General features: G+C 36.9%; 1 protein-coding gene across 1 annotated transcript; it reads left to right on the forward strand.

The window, feature by feature from the left end:
- Positions 1 to 8,365: 8,365 nt before the first annotated feature.
- Positions 8,366 to 12,980, forward strand: LOC121262825. The gene is made up of 5 exons (XM_041165455.1): positions 8,366 to 8,602; positions 8,707 to 8,738; positions 10,631 to 10,845; positions 12,432 to 12,561; positions 12,656 to 12,980. The coding sequence occupies exons 1-5, from the start codon at positions 8,440 to 8,442 to the stop codon at positions 12,788 to 12,790; spliced, it is 675 nt and encodes a 224-aa protein (XP_041021389.1). The 5' UTR covers positions 8,366 to 8,439; the 3' UTR covers positions 12,791 to 12,980.
- The last annotated feature ends 4,046 nt before the right edge of the window (positions 12,981 to 17,026 follow it).

The following is a 17,026-nucleotide window of genomic DNA, read 5'->3' on the forward strand; positions in this document are numbered from 1 at the left end:
CACAAAGCCGATGCATGTTGTGCTACAAATGAAGAGGCAGAGCATTATCAGGCTTTCCTTGCTATTCAAACTGGAGACACAACCGTGATGCTTAGTTTCCTGATACCGGAGCTAACCATCACATGGATCCCACTCCCATCGATGCTCAAGGTATATTGTCGTACAATGGCACAGACTATGTAATGGTTGGTAACAGTTCAGACTTCCTATCTCTATCGTTGCACATTCTCAACTTCCGCATGCTTCTCTTACTTTTAAGAATGCCCTTATTGTTTCCAAAATTAAAAAGAAAACTTCGATGTCTAAATTTACAACTTATCATAATTGTTGCTTTCTCTTTTATCCTTGGGGTTTTTTTTATCAAGGACATGGGGATGAACAAGGTGATGCTTAAAGGCTTGGTCAAGGATGGCTTGTTCCCATTATGTCCCACCATCAGTTCCTTTTCTCCTGTTGCTTTTTAAGCTACTAGAGTTTCCAGCACCATATGGCATGCACAACTGGGCCATCCCAATTCAAAGATTCTTAGATTGTTACATTCATGCTTGCCTACTTCAAATAAAAGTGTTTCTTTTTATGAAAGTTGCACCATTGGCAAATCTAAGAAATTATCTTTTACAACTCATATTGCTCATGCTGAACATTTTCTTCATACTCTTCACATGGATGTTTGGGGGCCTACACATATACCCTCTTAGGATGGCTTTAGATTTTATTTAGTCATTATTGATGAATATTCTCGCTACATATGGCATTTTCCAATGGCTCGTAAAACTCACTTTCAAACTCGTGTAAGAACTGTTCAAAGTGACGAGGGTGGAGAATTTGTTAATAGCACATTGAAAAGTTATTTTTCTTCTAATGGCATCATCCATCATTTGTCTTGTCCTGGCACTCCCGAACAAAATGGTATGGCTGAAAGAAAACATCGTTAAATTGTTAAAACCGGACTAACCTTAATGGATCACTTGTCTCTTCCATCTAAATTTTGGACTGCCGCATTCACTACTTCTATTTTCCTTATAAATCGGTTACCTACTCTCATTCCTAATGGCAAATCATCATATGAGTTAGTATTTAAAACTCCACCTTCTTATGACACTTCGAGAGTCTTTGGTTGTGCATGTTATCCATACTTGACCTATTTTGGCCGCTCCAAGCTTGATTTCAAATCAATTCGGTGTATTTTCCTTGGCTACTCACCACATCACAAGGGATATTGTTGTCTGAATACGCTTTCTGGTCGTGTTTATATCTCATGACATGTTCTTTTTTATGAAACCATATTTCCATTTTCTACTCAACAAGAATATTTTCAGGTCCCTCTCAAAGCCTTTAAAGTTCGGGCTCTACCCACTAGTCTTGAAATGCCTCGGTTCAACACACCAGCAGATCCCTTAGCCCTTAATGACCCACTAGTCCTTCTCACACGGATCTGGCCCCATCTGTTTCCCAACCTGTAGTGGTTCCAGTTGAGCCCAACTTGGTTTCTATTCCTTCTTCACCACAAGCCATCCAAGCATCAGGCCTAATTCACACTCACGACATGATTACCCAGAATCAGGATGGTACCCACAGGCCCGAGTTATTTTTATCAACCCGCCATCCTATTCTCATTTGTTTTGTGGCTGATTTAGCCGTCCAGCCTTTGGAGCCCAGAAACTATAAACCGGCTCTCAAAGATCCAACATGGAAACAAGCCATGCAAATTGAGATTGATGCACTTCTTTGAAACCATACATGGTCTTAAAGCCCAAGTCATGAATTTAGTCAGCAGTAAATGAGTCTTTAAAATTAAGACTCAAGTCGATGGTTCCATTGAAAGTACGGCTGTAAAAATAAACTAGAGAACCGACCCGGACTGATTGGTTTGGTCCAATTTTAGACCAGTTCCTCCATTTTAAAAATGGTCAAAATCGGTCCGGTTCCGATTTTAGGTTTTCTAGCATCGGATCGGTTCGTATAAATATATAATTTAATTAATTTTTAATATTATATATAATATTTTTTATATTATATATAATATATATAATATATATAATTATATATAAAATAATGTTATATTATAATTTATAACATAAAATTTAAATCTTAAACATAAACATTTGTTTGATCATATGTTTTAAATATAAAGTATATATATTAATTACATTTTATGGCCTAATAAATTCTCAACATGTTCCTTTTGACAAATACATTCATAATACTAATACTAAAATCGAAACTAGATTGAACCAGTAAAACCCGAAGTGCTGGTTCAGGATGATAACCGGTGCGGTATCAGTTATTGAAAATGTAAAACTAGTGTATACCAGTTCGTTTCCAAAAGTTGTCTCAAACTGGACCGATTACACTCTTAATTGAAAGATATAAATCTCATCTTGTCGCTTGTGGCTTCACACAACTTCTTGGACTTGATTATGATGAGACCTTTAGCACGATTCATTTAATCTTGACGTTGGCCCACTCCCAAGTTGACCATTGAGATAACTTGATGTGAGCAATCCTTTTTTACATAGTGATTCGTAGGAAAAAGTTGTTCTCACTCAACCACTTGGCTTTGAGGATCCAATTCACCCAGACTATATTTGTAGTCTTCACAAAACTCTCTATAGTCTCAAACAAGCTTTGCGAGCATTGTACATGAATTTAGCTATTTTATATTCAGCAGACGGGCTTTCAATGGAGTCCAAAAGATGCCTCTTTGTTTTTCATCGTCAAGGATAAGATATTATTCTTCTCTTGATTTATGTCAACGACATTATAATTACTGGTTCTTCTAGCTTATCCATTACTTATTTTCGATCTCATATGTCCAAAGTTTTTCACATGAAAGATCTTGGAGCTTTGTATTATTTTCTTGGTCTTCAAATCTCATTCCTCTGGTGTCTAACCCACTGCAACTGAAGGTGCCCCTCTTAATGATCCAACTTTGTATCACCAAATGGTTGGCTCTGTCCAATATTTGACATTAACCCAACCAGATATTACTTTCACAGTGCACCTTGTTTGTCAATTTATGCAAACTCCTTGTGAATTTCACCTAGTTGCCATTAAAAGGATCTGTCGATATTTAAAGGGGACTCTGCTACGTTTTGGTAGTGAGAATACCTGAAAAGTGTTAAGAATATTTGTGAATAGTTATGAGTAAAGATTAGAGTGGGTTTGTGGGTTCCATTGAGAGTATTTTGAGTTGTCTGGATGTATGAAGTATGTTGAGTTGTTGACTTTTGGATATATAGTTGAAAAAGGTGTGGGTCCCATCAATGATAGATTTTTTTTAATTTTTATGATGATGAAATGATAATTTTATTTATATATAATTAATAATAGTGATAAATATTTTAGTGATTTTATTTATTTATTTATATATAATAGTGATAAATATTATAGTGATTTTATTTTTTGTTTATATATAATAGTGATAAATATTATAGTGATTTTATTTATTTATCATATATAACAGTGATAAATATTATAGTAATTTTATTTTTTATTTATATATAATAGTGATAAATATTATAGTGATTTTATTTTTATTTATATATAATAGTGATAAATATTATAGTGATTTTATTTATTTTTTACATATATTAGTGATAAATATTATAGTGATTTTATTTTTTATTTATATATAATAGTGATAAATATTATAGTGATTTTATTTTTTATTTATATATAATCGTGATAAATATTATAGTGATTTTATTTATTTTTTACATATATTAGTGATAAATATTATAGTGATTTTATTTTTTATTTATATATAATAGTGATAAATATATAGTGATTTTATTATTATTCTCTCTCTCTCTCTCTCTCTCTCTCTCTCTCTCTCTCTCTCTCTCCCCCTCCCTCCCACGCCCAATTCTCCCTCAGCCCAGCCCAGCGCCGCCGTGCGTCGCCCAGCCTCACTGCCACTACCGGCGACTTCCCCTCACGCCGACGACCAAGCCAGCCACCATCAATCTCCTCCACGCGCAGCTCCCTCTCTTCCCTGCGGTAACCTAACCAAAATGGGTTTCACCCATTTTCTCTCCACTTGCACCGTTGTACACGGCCACCCAGCCTCACCGCCACCACCAGCGACCAAGCTAGCCACCACCGATCTCCCCCACACGCAGCTCTTTCTCTCCTACGGTAACCCATGGGTTTCACCCATTTCTATCCACTTGTGCCGCCGTACGCGGCCACCCAGGCCACCGCACCTCCATCACCTCACATTAGCAACCACCTCTCGCAGACCTAGCCACCACGAGCCTCCATCTCCCTCTCCGTCGCACACTAGCATTTGCACCCAACACAGACTCTCGACTCATACTGAAACATAGTGACAAGAGATGTTTGAAAATTACTTCAAACTCATTTGGATGGAAGACTATTTCCATCCGAACGAGAGTTTCTCAGAGTACCTTAGATTAGTCGGACATCCAAACACAACCCAATCTTGGCCTTCACTTTGTTAAAAGCCTTATCTGAGCTATTACTGGCTTCTGCGATGCAGATTAGGCAGGGTCCCTGGATGATCGCAGATCAACTACCGGGTTTGTCATTTTTATGGGAGGTAGTATGTTATCAACTTAGGAGTGTGACCGGTCTGGTCCAGTCCGATTTTGGATAAAATTTAGGACCAAACCAGTATGCACCGGTTTTACATTTTTGAAAACCGATTACGCACTGGTTAATCTCCTAAACTGGTACATTTGGTTTTACAGGTTCTAGTCCGGTTTAAAAAGTATAAAACCGAAACTGGACTGATACCGGCCGATTTTAGAATTAAGGAAACCGGTTCCAGACCGGTTCTACCGGTTTAGGCCAGTTTGATTTTTCAATGAAATTTTACACCCATAGTCATTCCCCTTTTATAGCCAACCAACCCCCCATGGGACGGTGGAGATCAATCTGATCTAATGGCTTGCATGGATTCTCTAGACCATTCTGGAGAAATCCACCACCTCTATAATATTCTATAAGCCCTAGAATATTTAAAGTATCTCTACACTATTTTAGAGACTTCCCCTCTCTATAACTCTTTTAATAACACCATAATACTTTTGAGCCTTTCGAAGCCTTCTGCAATTACAGTGGTAAGAATATCTCAGGTATTCATAATACTCAATTATTATTTATTATTTTATTATTATTTTTTATCTATTTTTTATTATTATTTATTATTTTTCATTATTATTTAATATTTTATTATTTTTTATTTTTTATTTTTTTACTATTATTCACAATTTCTCAACTCTTCTCACAAAATTCTTATCTATCTCATCACTACATATTTTTTAAATATCTATATAAAATATAATAAATAATTTAATTTTTTTAAATCTTAATTTAATTTTTTTAAAATTTAAAATAATAATAATATTAAAATATAATATTTTAAATTTTTAACAAAATATTAAATTATCCTCTCATCTCAAACCTTCTTGAGACCAGAGCTTTTTTGTTACACGTGTTGTAGACATTTTAGTCAGATATTGTTAAAAAGGAGAGAAGAAAAGATAAGATAGAAACAAACAAAGGCTACAAATATCCTGTACCATGTGCTTTTCTAGAGTCTTTTAGTGCCATGTGAATCTCACCAGAGCTTTTCTGTTACACGTGCTGTAGACATTTTCTTCAGTTCAGATATTGTTAAAAAGGGGAAAAGAAAAGAGAAGATCGAAACAAACAAAGGCTAAAAAATATCCTGAGATGGCATTATTTTTTTTTCCTTGGTCGTGACATGGAATTTAAATAATTTTCATTAGAGCTCGCATATTATTTTGTAAGATGACTTTTTCTTTTGTAAGACTTATTTCAATAAGATGTTTGGAAAATGAGATATGATGAGAATTTTATGAATAGTAGTAAGATAATTTGAATTAAGTATTTATTGGATTTTGAAAAATAAGAAAGAAAAAATTGAATAAAAAATTTTATAAAATTAAAATATTATTATAATATAATTTTTATTTTAAGATTTGAAAAAGTTAAGTTGTTTTTTGTTTGAAATTTTAAAAAAATTACAATAATTAGTTTGAAAAAATTGTAATAATTAGTTTGAAAGCGTTTGTATTTAAATGATATATGAGAATGGAATGATATATGATGGAATGAAATGTGATTAGATAAGATGAAATAAGATGGGATGATATATGTTTCCAAACATCCCATAAGGTTAATGTATGTAAGAATAGTTTTTATGTTAATTAACTCATAAAGTTTTGGAATTAACAATAACTAAAGTGTGTTAATAAATAAACTTATTAGATAATTTTTTTCTAAAATAATATTCTTTCACCCAACAAGATTTCAATTTAATTTTAATTTTTTACTTCAATACATTGGAAGACATCTTATTTGTCTTTTGAAGAATATTTCTATATATTTTGACTTTTCAATTTTTAATTGACAATACATGCATAGAAAAGTGTGGTTAGAGGGATTTTTATCTGGGAAATAATGTATCCTCCAGGATTCCCACCGAGAAAAGCTGACGATTTCTTTTTACTTAATGGTTAAACAAGTTTTGTTCAATGAATTTGTGATTTAAAAAATAAATGTTTAAAAAATAAAAACAAAACAAAAAAATTTACACGTTTGGTACCCACTCTTGATGGCTGTAGCATGATCATTTTTATTTCCTCAAGTGGGCCCCTGTCGAAAAATAAAGTAATTAGACCCGCATCCGAGAAAAAACTAAAAATAGGCCCACGTCCATAAATATATGGACAATGCTAGGGGGGCCGCCCGCATGTACAGCTGGACGCGCCCCATTGTGTATTTAAGATTTTTTTTTTAATATCTTTAATCGTTAAGAAAAAAATTATAATTTTATTAATAATCACTATTTTAAACATTAATTAAAAAAAAAAAAGAATGACAATATCTGAGCTATAACTTTGAGCGATAATTTTAGCATGGTTTGGATAGTAAGAACTTCCTATTATATCTCATCTCATCTCATTTTATTACATCTCATCTTAATATCAAAATATTATAAACATAAATACTTTTCAATTTTAAATCTCTAACTTTTTTTATCATATTATTACCTAATCATTATAACTTTTCCAAACTTTCAAACAAAAAATAAAAAACAATTCAATCTTTTCAAATACTAAAATAAAAATAATATTTAAACAATATTTTAATTTTATAATAATTTTATTCAATTTTATCTCTTTCATTTTTCAAAATTCTATAAAGTATTATAACTCAAATTATTTCAATACTATTTACAAATAGAGTAGTGCTACGGATCAACCACTGTTCACGGCTGATTTGTAGTACATGTGACGTGTCTATATATATATATATATATATTTTTTTTTTTTTGCAAAACACAAGTCTCTTTTCTCTCTCTCTCTCTCTCTCTCTCCTCTCACTGCCTGATTCTCCTTCAGCCCAGCCAGCGTCGCCGTGGCCAACAAGCCTCACCGCCACCAACGGCGACTCCCCCTCACGCCAGCGATCAAGCCAGCTACTAGCAATCTCTCCCACGCGCAGCTCTCTCTCTCCCATGCGGTAACCCAATCGAAATGGGTTTCACCCATATCTCTCCACTTGCGCCGCCGTACGCGACCACCCAGGCCACTGTAACTCCATCATCTCACACCAGCGACCACCTCTCACAGATCCAGCTACCACGAACTTCCCTCTCCCTCTCCATCGCGCACACGCAAATTACTCATAAAATGAGTTTCACACAAGCTTGGGGCCATCGACGGCCCTATCGCCGCATGCATCGGTTCTTGCCCCACCGAGTACCTCCCCTAATCACCACGACTCCTCCTCGAATTCCTCCGAGCCAGCCAAACCCTCCACCTCTCTCTCAGTCTTTTTGTCTCGCCCTCCACCTCTCTCTCGCTCTCTACCTCTCATTCATCAGCTCTTTCTCTGTCTCTCACTCCCTTTCTCACTCCTTCATCAGCTCTCTCTCATAGCCCGTCCGGTAATATTTCGAATTCGAGTGGGGTAGGGTAGGGGGAGGACGGGCGACGGGGGAGGAGAGAGAGAACGTAAATATTTCAAAATAAAATGTGTGAAATGAGAGGAAAGTGAGTTTTGTTGTGAGGGTATTTTTGCCATTTTACTATAATATGTTTTGGATGATCCCAAATAGTGGCTGATGCCAATATTACTTCTTACAAATAATATCTTCTTTCTATGTCTAAACTATGCCTAAAAAGCCTGGCTATATATCAGCCGCACTTTCCGCACACCTTACATAGTATTTTTTTTTTTTTACTCAACATATTAGGTGTGCTACGGCTACAATCAACAGTAGGCTGATGTAAATAATTTTTCATGTCTAGATATATACACATTCTGAAATCAGAAAAAAGTATCAAACCGTCGGATTAATCCTACGGTAAACATTACATCCACAACACCGTAGGGTTTCGGTAGCACTCGGCAGGAGTGGAAACGGGAGTCGTGCTGAGGATGGGAGGGAAAGGAAGGAGAAGAAGAGAGAAAAACTACAGAGCAGCGCATGGAGGCTACAGCCGCCTCCCTCCCCCGCCAAATCCTTCCCAAGTCGACGCTCTCCCCTCCAAGCTCCGTAAACTCATCTCCTTCACTTCCTCTCACTACCCTAAACCCCAAGGTTCTCTCTCTCTCTCTCTCTCTCTCTCTGTGTGTATATGTATCTTATATGCACATGCTTATGACAAGGTTGTTGTGTCTCAAATGGTTTTGTGTTTGTTTCAGGGTCTGCTGCGAAGGATGGTGATGCTAATAAAGTATGTTTCTTCTTCTATTCTTATTTCGTCATTACGATCCCTTCTCTGCCTAATAATAATTCGTTATTGAGAAAGATAGCAGACTAGCAGTGTTAGAATTCATCTATGATTTATGTTTTCTGGATTGTTGATTTTACTGCCGCCAGTTGGTTGATATTTGAATGCGCTTGTTTCTGTTCACGACACAAATGTGGCCATTCATGATTTTTGAGAGTTTCACGAAAACATGTCGACAACTTTGAAAATCCGGTTATTTCTCAAATGATGATTGGATTTTTCAGGATGAAACTAACCAGCGCTTCCTTAAGCATTCGTTGGATTTTGTTTGCATTGATTTTGGTGACCGTAGGTTCTCTGTTTTGTTGTTTAATCATGATTTCATGTTTTTAATGGCATTTATACAGTGTAATTTATTATCATGGTACTTCTAGAATGCAAACTTTCTAGTTTTTATGTTAGATCTAGTTACCCATCATACTTAACCCGTGGGGGTTGGTTCAAGTGGTAAAGGCCTTGGGTTTGGGGTAGCTCCCCCAGGTCTAAGGTTCAAATCCCCCTGGGTGCAAACAATCTCTAGGAGCCATCAAACTGGGGGATTTTTCTTTTGAATTACCAAAAGTGCACTTGCTAGAAACTCTTTGCCTTGGGCTTGTGCACCCCTGGGATTAGTTGGGACTCCATTCCCAGATACCTGGTGCCAATAAAAAAAAAAGTTACCCATCATACTTGTGTTTGATGATGGCTAACTACCGAGCCCTAACTTCCCTAATTCTATTTAGGCACTCTTCCAAGCCTTGAGAAATAGCTATAGTGCTTTGACTAGAATTTTGCAACTCACTATGAGAAGTGAGTTTCTGACGGTTGACCACTTTTATGGCTGGAAACTCCTTTTTAATAGGTAAGCAAGAACTTTATTGATACGAATTTTATAGCTGGAAACTTAACAGAAAAGTACCAGTTGATCGTGGCTTAAAAAACCTACTTTGGATTTTCAGTTGTTTTCAGTTTTTATTGGATGCTGAAACTAGGAGTGGCTAGTATGATAAGCTAACAACTATTTGGATCTTATCCACATTTGAAATTAGGGCTGTACAAGAAACTGTAAAACCGACCAGGACCGACTCAGACCGACCGCCAGAGCTCGGAATTGGCCGAAACCGGTGTAGAACCAGTCAGCTGGCGGTTGAATTTGGCCAAAACCGATGTCCAGTGGTTCGGTCCCGGTTTGAGCCTGGACTGGACTGCTGAACCGACTGATACTTGATTTTTTTTTTTTTAATTTTTAATTTTTTAATTATACATATATGAAACGACGCCGTTTCAGACGTCGTTCTGGGACTTAATGTTTGAAAAAAATATAAAGGAAATGGCGCCATCGCCGTTACCCTCTAGGGTTTAAACACATGCACTCACCCTTCTTCTTCCTCATTTCTTTCTTCCCCTTTCTGATTTCACACCAGTTCACAGCGCCACCCTCTCTCTCTCTCTCTCTCTCTCTCTCTCTCTCTCTCTCTCTCTCTCGGCATCATCTATCTCAAATAGCAACCACCTTCGTCGCCACCGAAGACGCCGACAACCGACCGTAGTTACGCCGAGATCGATGTAGATGGTTTTCTCCTCTTTCACCGACTGGTTTCGGTCGAGATTCACACCATTTCAAGATATCGGTGCTGTTTTCGGATTTGGACCGAAACCGAAACCGAACCTTCGGTTTTCACCCCTATTTGAAATCTTACTGTGGGGGGGGGGGGGGGGGGGGGGACTAGGGTATTGTCATATGCATTTTTATCGCATTACAGCAACTTTTGCAAAATTAATTGAGTCCTTCTCCTTCAATCTAATGATAAGTTTTAACTTGTGTATGAGATCTTGTGTGTCTTGTATTTTTTTAGAAAACCCGTGCAAAGGGTGTATCAGATCCAAATGGGATCACAGATGGAGGTGATAATGAGATTTTGAGGACACCTCAACATCCAGATAGTGGTGATGACACCACAAAGGAGAAGAGAAAGAAAAAAAGAAAGAGGAACAAGGTTAATGACCTTAGATTTGAAACAACCTTAGAGAACTCAGATGCTCGTGTGAAACGACGGGAGCGCAAGAAAAAGTAAGCATTTCACTGTACTTCATGTTTTTAAGCAACTTGTCGTTGGCATGTAAGAAACCTCATGGCTATAATTGGTACCGACATGTTTCATATTATCTTCATCAATCCTTAATGATTTTATTATTTGACTTGAACATGTAGAACCATATACTAAAAATTAGGGATGGCAATATATGACACAACCTGTGAACCTAACATGAACACGATACAAAATTAGCGGGTTTGGGTTTGATGTTAACGTATTCGGATTTAAACAGGTCAACCTGTTTAACACGAAATCAATCCGTCTTGATCCATTTAGAATTTATTTCAAAATTAAAATTTTTTTATTTTTAAATTGTAATGTTAGTATTTCTCAGTATGCTTATGTTTTAATTGTTATTTTAGACCTATGCTCATATTTATAATTGTATGGATTGTAATATTGGTGTTATTTTATGTTAAAATTTGAAAAATATTAATATATATTTTATAAGATATTGTGGTTATTAATAAATATAGATTTTAACTTTTATGTGAAATTATGTTAATCATGTCAAATTGGTTAGGCATTTCAGTTCAACTCATTTACATGAAAAAAATGGGTTTAAATGAATCGTGTCATGTTAACATATTTCTAATTAATTATTACATATCTAATTTGGTAATATATATTTTATAAGATATTGTGGTTATTAATAAATATAGATTTTAACTTTTATGTGAAATTATGTTAATCATGTCAAATTGGTTAGGCATTTCAGTTCAACTCATTTACATGAAAAAAATGGGTTTAAATGAATCGTGTCATGTTAACATATTTCTAATTAATTATTACATATCTAATTTGGAGTTTAGTGATCAGCAAAAACTGTACAGTTTCTATCATCGAATTCCTTGTTTGCTATTTGGGTGTGCATGTTTGCGTACTCCAAGGCAGTTTTCAAGTTTTCAGTCTTGTAAAGTTTGTTTTTTGGGTGTGTGATATTGTACCGAGTCAAGGAAAGTGCTAGCAGCATCTGCACTTGTACAAGGAAATGACCGGTCAAGTTAGAATCGTTGTAAATAACAATTCCATCTGGTAATGAACCAATGTGGGCCTAGTTACTTATGCTACTTTATCATAATTCACCCACACATTGTGGGACTCAAACAAGCTGGAGCTTCACAAGCATACGGAATCTGAGTTTAAATACTGGTGTCTGTACAAAACTGCCTACCCCATGTCTCCAGCCAATGATATAGGATTCTACGTTAATTGTCTTTTAACATGTGTGGGTCAAGTTCGGTATTCTTGTTGTAGACTTTCCTGATCCTGTTTTGACAATACTTGTGTTGGTAATTTGTATTTAACTTGGACATACTTTTGTTGCCAACATTTTAAGAAAATAAATAATCATTGGAAATGTTTTTAGTTTTTGAAGAACATATTTCGGGAATATAAAAAATCCATGTAATGCCAATGATATTTTTGCAGTGAGTAATGTGGTGTGATTGTTGCCAAAGCAAACAGATGGGGCATCCCATGGTTTTATTACCTTTTGCACTAAGCTCGGGTGTGCTCTGTTTACTCAGCAGATATGTGATTAGGTCTAAAATTTACACAGGTACTTAGAAGTGAAGAAAAATAAACATAAAAAAGCAAAGACTGGAGTGGATTGCGACTTTCCTGGACATGAGGAGATCAAATTTGGAGAAGTAGTTGAAGCTCCACCTAAGTTGGTTGGTCTTCCTAAGGTATCATCATTAATTTTTAGTGTTTCGTTACAGATTGATGATCTTCCTTGGACAAGAAATTTTAATGCTTTTTATATTACTGCTATTATTGAAGGCATTCAAGAATGTCCAAGGTGCTTCGCAAGAGAGGATTCGGTTGCAGGCTATTGAGAAATATAGGAATCGCAAGGGATGGGCTTCAAGGCCAGGGATTCAACTTCCTCCTGCAACTACTTCAACAGCATTTTAGTCAATTTCGGACTATTTTTGAAAATATTAAACGTAGCTTTTATTTTTGCAAGAGGGAATCTCATCTACCCGTTTGTGTATTATTGAGGACAGGAGGGCTCACTCTCTCCCAAATTCTGTAATATGAGTGGAAAAAGAAGGCTTGATGGATCATTGTCTCTTGTATCATAAGAGTTCAGAAATGTTTTTCACTTGAGAAAAGAGTTTTGTGGTCTCTCCGCCTTGTTTCCAGCCATTTGCTGGTAGGATTTCTTTAACAAGGGCGGCATCCATCGTCCATGCAAAGCGAAGGCACAAGTACTGCATTCAGCTGTAATCCAAGACTCGAATTGAAATATTAAATTGAGGAATATCCTGAAACCCTTGCTGGAAAAAGCTTAAATGCCTAGATGGTTGAGTTTAAAGTAACGGCTATTGGCCCCTTATAAAGACAGCCAAGCCAAAACTTCTGGCATCTGCTTTTGTTGCGAATCAGAGACTGAGAGGGTGGTTAGAGGATTAGTTTTAGGTATTCTTTTGTTTTTTCTCAAGCTGGGGAAGTACTGATGGCGGTGAGCATCACGGCAGAGAGGGCTCTTCGGTGCATGTTCGGAATCGCATTATGTTTTTCCACTTACCCAAAAAGAATTGGACACTTTTTAAATAAAAAATTCTGCTTATCATTTCACACACCACATCTTTGTATATGCTTCAACTTAGAGAAGTTGAATGGCTTCAACTTCCATGCTCAAAATATAGGAAATCAAGCTAGTTTCCATTTCTGGAGAAAGTGCGAACTTCAAGGCCTCTACCAATAGTTCTCTTCTCATCACCCGTTTTGAATGGGAAGCGAAGCAACCTAAAATGTTGAGATCTAATTTTATATTCTTCCATATGCAAGCGTATTACTTGAAAAGCCAAGAAATCTTAGGAGGACACCAGGTACCGTTAAAAAAGCAGAAAGAAAATACAAAGGATGGAGATAAACATTTGCTCTATTATATACAAGCTGAGAATATACTGGAATTTACCAGAAAGAATAAAAGAATCATAAAAATACAACCAATTCTGGTATCGTACTATCGTATCCACAAGAATGAAAACAATCCTAACTAACTTCTTCTACCGAGGCAGCTGAGCTGTGGGGAATCTTTCCTTCATTCTCATATAAGGACTTGGGTTGTTGCTCTGCTACATCTTGGCTATAGGGGAGTATGGTGGACTTCACTTCTGTAATGCATTTTCTTTGAGACTCCCCCTCAAGATGGGCATAAATATTTAGAACAACCCCCCATCTTGGACAATAGAAAGTGAAAAGTAAGAGCTAACAGAGCCTTAGTAAAGATATCTGCCATTTGGAACTTTGAAGCCACATGAACTGTGGTTATAGTCTCAGCTAAAACCTTCTCTCAAACAAAGTGGCAATCTAGCTCCACATGTTTAGTTCTTTCATGAAAGATGGCTAGTCAAATGAATTGTTGATTGACTATCACAGTAAAGGAGACTTGGTTGTTCATGATGCGCATTGAATTTTTTCAACAAGGAAATGAGCCAACAATTTCACAACTTGTGTGTGCCAATGCTTGATATTCTGCCTCAACAGATGATCTAGACAACATTGGCCCGCTTCTTGGACTTCCAACTAATCAAAGAATCTCCAAGAAATATACAAAAGCCAGTGACTGATCTTCGTGTCTCAGGTCAAGCTGCCCAATCCGAGTTATTGGCTTTGAGATGCACGGCTGACTTAGAGGAGTAGAAAATGCCCTGCCCGATTGATCCCTTCAAGTATCTAAGCACTTTATATGCTGTGTGCAGATGCTCTTGAGTTGGTTTATCCAAAAATTGACTCAAGACATTGACTGCATATGTTATGTCAAGCCTAGTAATGGACAAGTAGATGAGCCTTCCAATCAATCTACGATAGCTTGTAACATCATTCAAGTAATTTGTGGAAGAGTGGGATAACTTGTGATTCTGCTCTATTAAAGGACTAACAGGTTTGCATCCAAGCAATCCAGCATCCTTTAGAATTTCTAGAGTACTTTCTTTGGCAAATGTGAATACCCACAGATGATATTGCCACTTCCAGTCCAAGAAAGTATTTAAGAGCTCCCAAATCTCATATTTTAAACTGAGTATGCAGATAACTTTTGATAAAATCAATGGCTGCAAAATTGCTACTGCCTACTATGATGTCATCCACATATACATGGACCTTCCTCCATCAAGATCGCCATGGAGGAAGGTGTTATGAACATCCAGATGGTGCAAGTGCCAATTATGAACAGCAGCTAAAGCTAAGAACAGCTGCACTGTAGTGAGTTTGGTAACGGGACTAAATGTCTCTTGATAGTCGAAGCCTTCCCTTTGAGTATAACCTTTAGCTACCAAGCGGGCTTTGTTGTTATCAATGCTACCATCAAACTTTAACATAACCTTGAATACATACTTGCAGCCAATGGTCTTTTTCCTAGGGGCAAATGAGTGATGATCCAGGTGCCATTAGCTTTAAGAGCAGCAAGTTCAGATTGTATGGCTTCATGCCAATGGTAAGAAACAACAGCCTCTTCATAGGTTTTTGGCTCATGGGTAAGAGAAAGAGATAATGCATAGGACTTCTGGGAAGGGGAAAAGTTATTTTATGTGTTAACGCCCAAAAAAGACGCAGCCCGAAAGGAAAGAAAGATCCATTCCCGAACGCCCTAAGGTGGGTTGGGCCTCAATCGGTGAGGTGCGGAGCCCCGAACAGTGATTTGGTGCAGCTGTAAGATGCCGATGTGTACATCCATGGTAGTGAACAATATTTAAATGTAGTGAAATTAAGGAGAGATTGACACACAAATTTACATGGCTTGGCACTAGGCCTACGTCCACGGAGGTTTGGGGAGGGAATATTCCACTTTAATATGCTTGTTTACGGTCTCTCATAACCTCTCATTTCTCATTGTACAATGGTAGCTGGAGATCTACTTGCTGGAGAAGATGTTCTCTCTAGAGCTCTTCGTCTATAGGTTGAAGAAGAAGTCAAAAGAGAACCCAAAATCTCTGAAATCGTAGGCCTCCTGTCCCTTTTATCTGACTCTCTTCTTGCGTGCGCCTCAGTAGTGGTGATGAATGTCTGCTTTACATGTCTGACCCGTCTCTCCCTTTCCTACTTTCTCCTGACACCTCACTGCCTCCTGACACCCTTACCCTCTTATCCCTTCTTACCTCATTTCCTCCTCTCTTCCTTTGTCTTCTAGTGATGGTCCCTTAATAGGCTGGACCTTGAGAACTATTTTGGCCTAGTGTATTTTACCCCCTCACAATATAAAAGGTGAGAAGCAAGTGGGTGAGTGGTAGAAGGAGGATACACCTGATCATGTGATGATGTAGTGGTAGAATGACAATGATAATCATGCAAAAATGAAGGTGCATGCTTAATACGACCAGACCTCCTAAGAGGGACAAGCTGGTGAGAAATGTGAGGAGAAATGGACTCAAATGGAGTAATGGGATTTGAACTAGAAGGCGTATTAGAGTTAGGTGCAAGTGAAGGAGAAGCAGGAAGGTCAGGTTCATCAGAAGAAAGATTGTGAATGGAAGGTGATGTAATAGGAGGAGAGGAGGAAGGGATATCTGGAAGAGGTGGTGGCAATGTAAGACCCGAGATGGAAGAGAGCTTGGAATCAAAATCAAGAGGTGATGTAGAGTCAATAGTAGAATTAGATTTTTGAAAATGAAAAACTGATTTCAAGAAAATCACATCACGAGAAATGAAAGTAGTGTGAGTATTTAAGTCATAAACCTTATAACCTTTTGACTCCAGCTGGGTAACCAAGAAAAATACATTATTTAGCTCTAGGATCAAGCTTGGCTCTATTGTGTTTGAGCGTAGACACATAACATAAACAACCAAAGACTTTCAAGTGGGTATATGAGGGCAAGGAACCAAATAGAACTTCATATGGAGTTTTGTTATTCAGAATTGGGGTCGGTATCCTATTGATTAAATAGGTGGTTGTTAAGATGGCATCACCTTAGAATTTGAGCCAAAAAGAGGCTTGAAAAAGTAAGGCTCTAGCAACATCAAATAAGTGTTGATGTTTCCTCTCCACAATCTCATTTTTCTGTGAGGTATAGACACAAGTCTTTTGGTGGAGAATACCATTGGAATTGAAAAAATTTGGCATATAAAACTCATTACCATTGTCTGTCCTAATTTGCTTAATCTTAGAGTTGAATTGGGTTCCTACCATTTGAATGAAAGATTGCA

Source organism: Juglans microcarpa x Juglans regia, chromosome 1D (genome assembly GCF_004785595.1).
Source record: "Juglans microcarpa x Juglans regia isolate MS1-56 chromosome 1D, Jm3101_v1.0, whole genome shotgun sequence".
Lineage (NCBI taxonomy): Eukaryota > Viridiplantae > Streptophyta > Magnoliopsida > Fagales > Juglandaceae > Juglans > Juglans microcarpa x Juglans regia.

Coding starts and splice junctions, on each gene's coding strand:
- LOC121262825 (XM_041165455.1), top strand. CDS start 8,440: ATGGGAGGGAAAGGAAGGAGAAGAAGAGAGAAAAACTACAGAGCAGCG. Junction 8,603..8,706: donor TCACTACCCTAAACCCCAAG/GTTCTCTCTCTC, acceptor TGTTTGTTTCAG/GGTCTGCTGCGAAGGATGGT. Junction 8,739..10,630: donor AGGATGGTGATGCTAATAAA/GTATGTTTCTTC, acceptor GTATTTTTTTAG/AAAACCCGTGCAAAGGGTGT.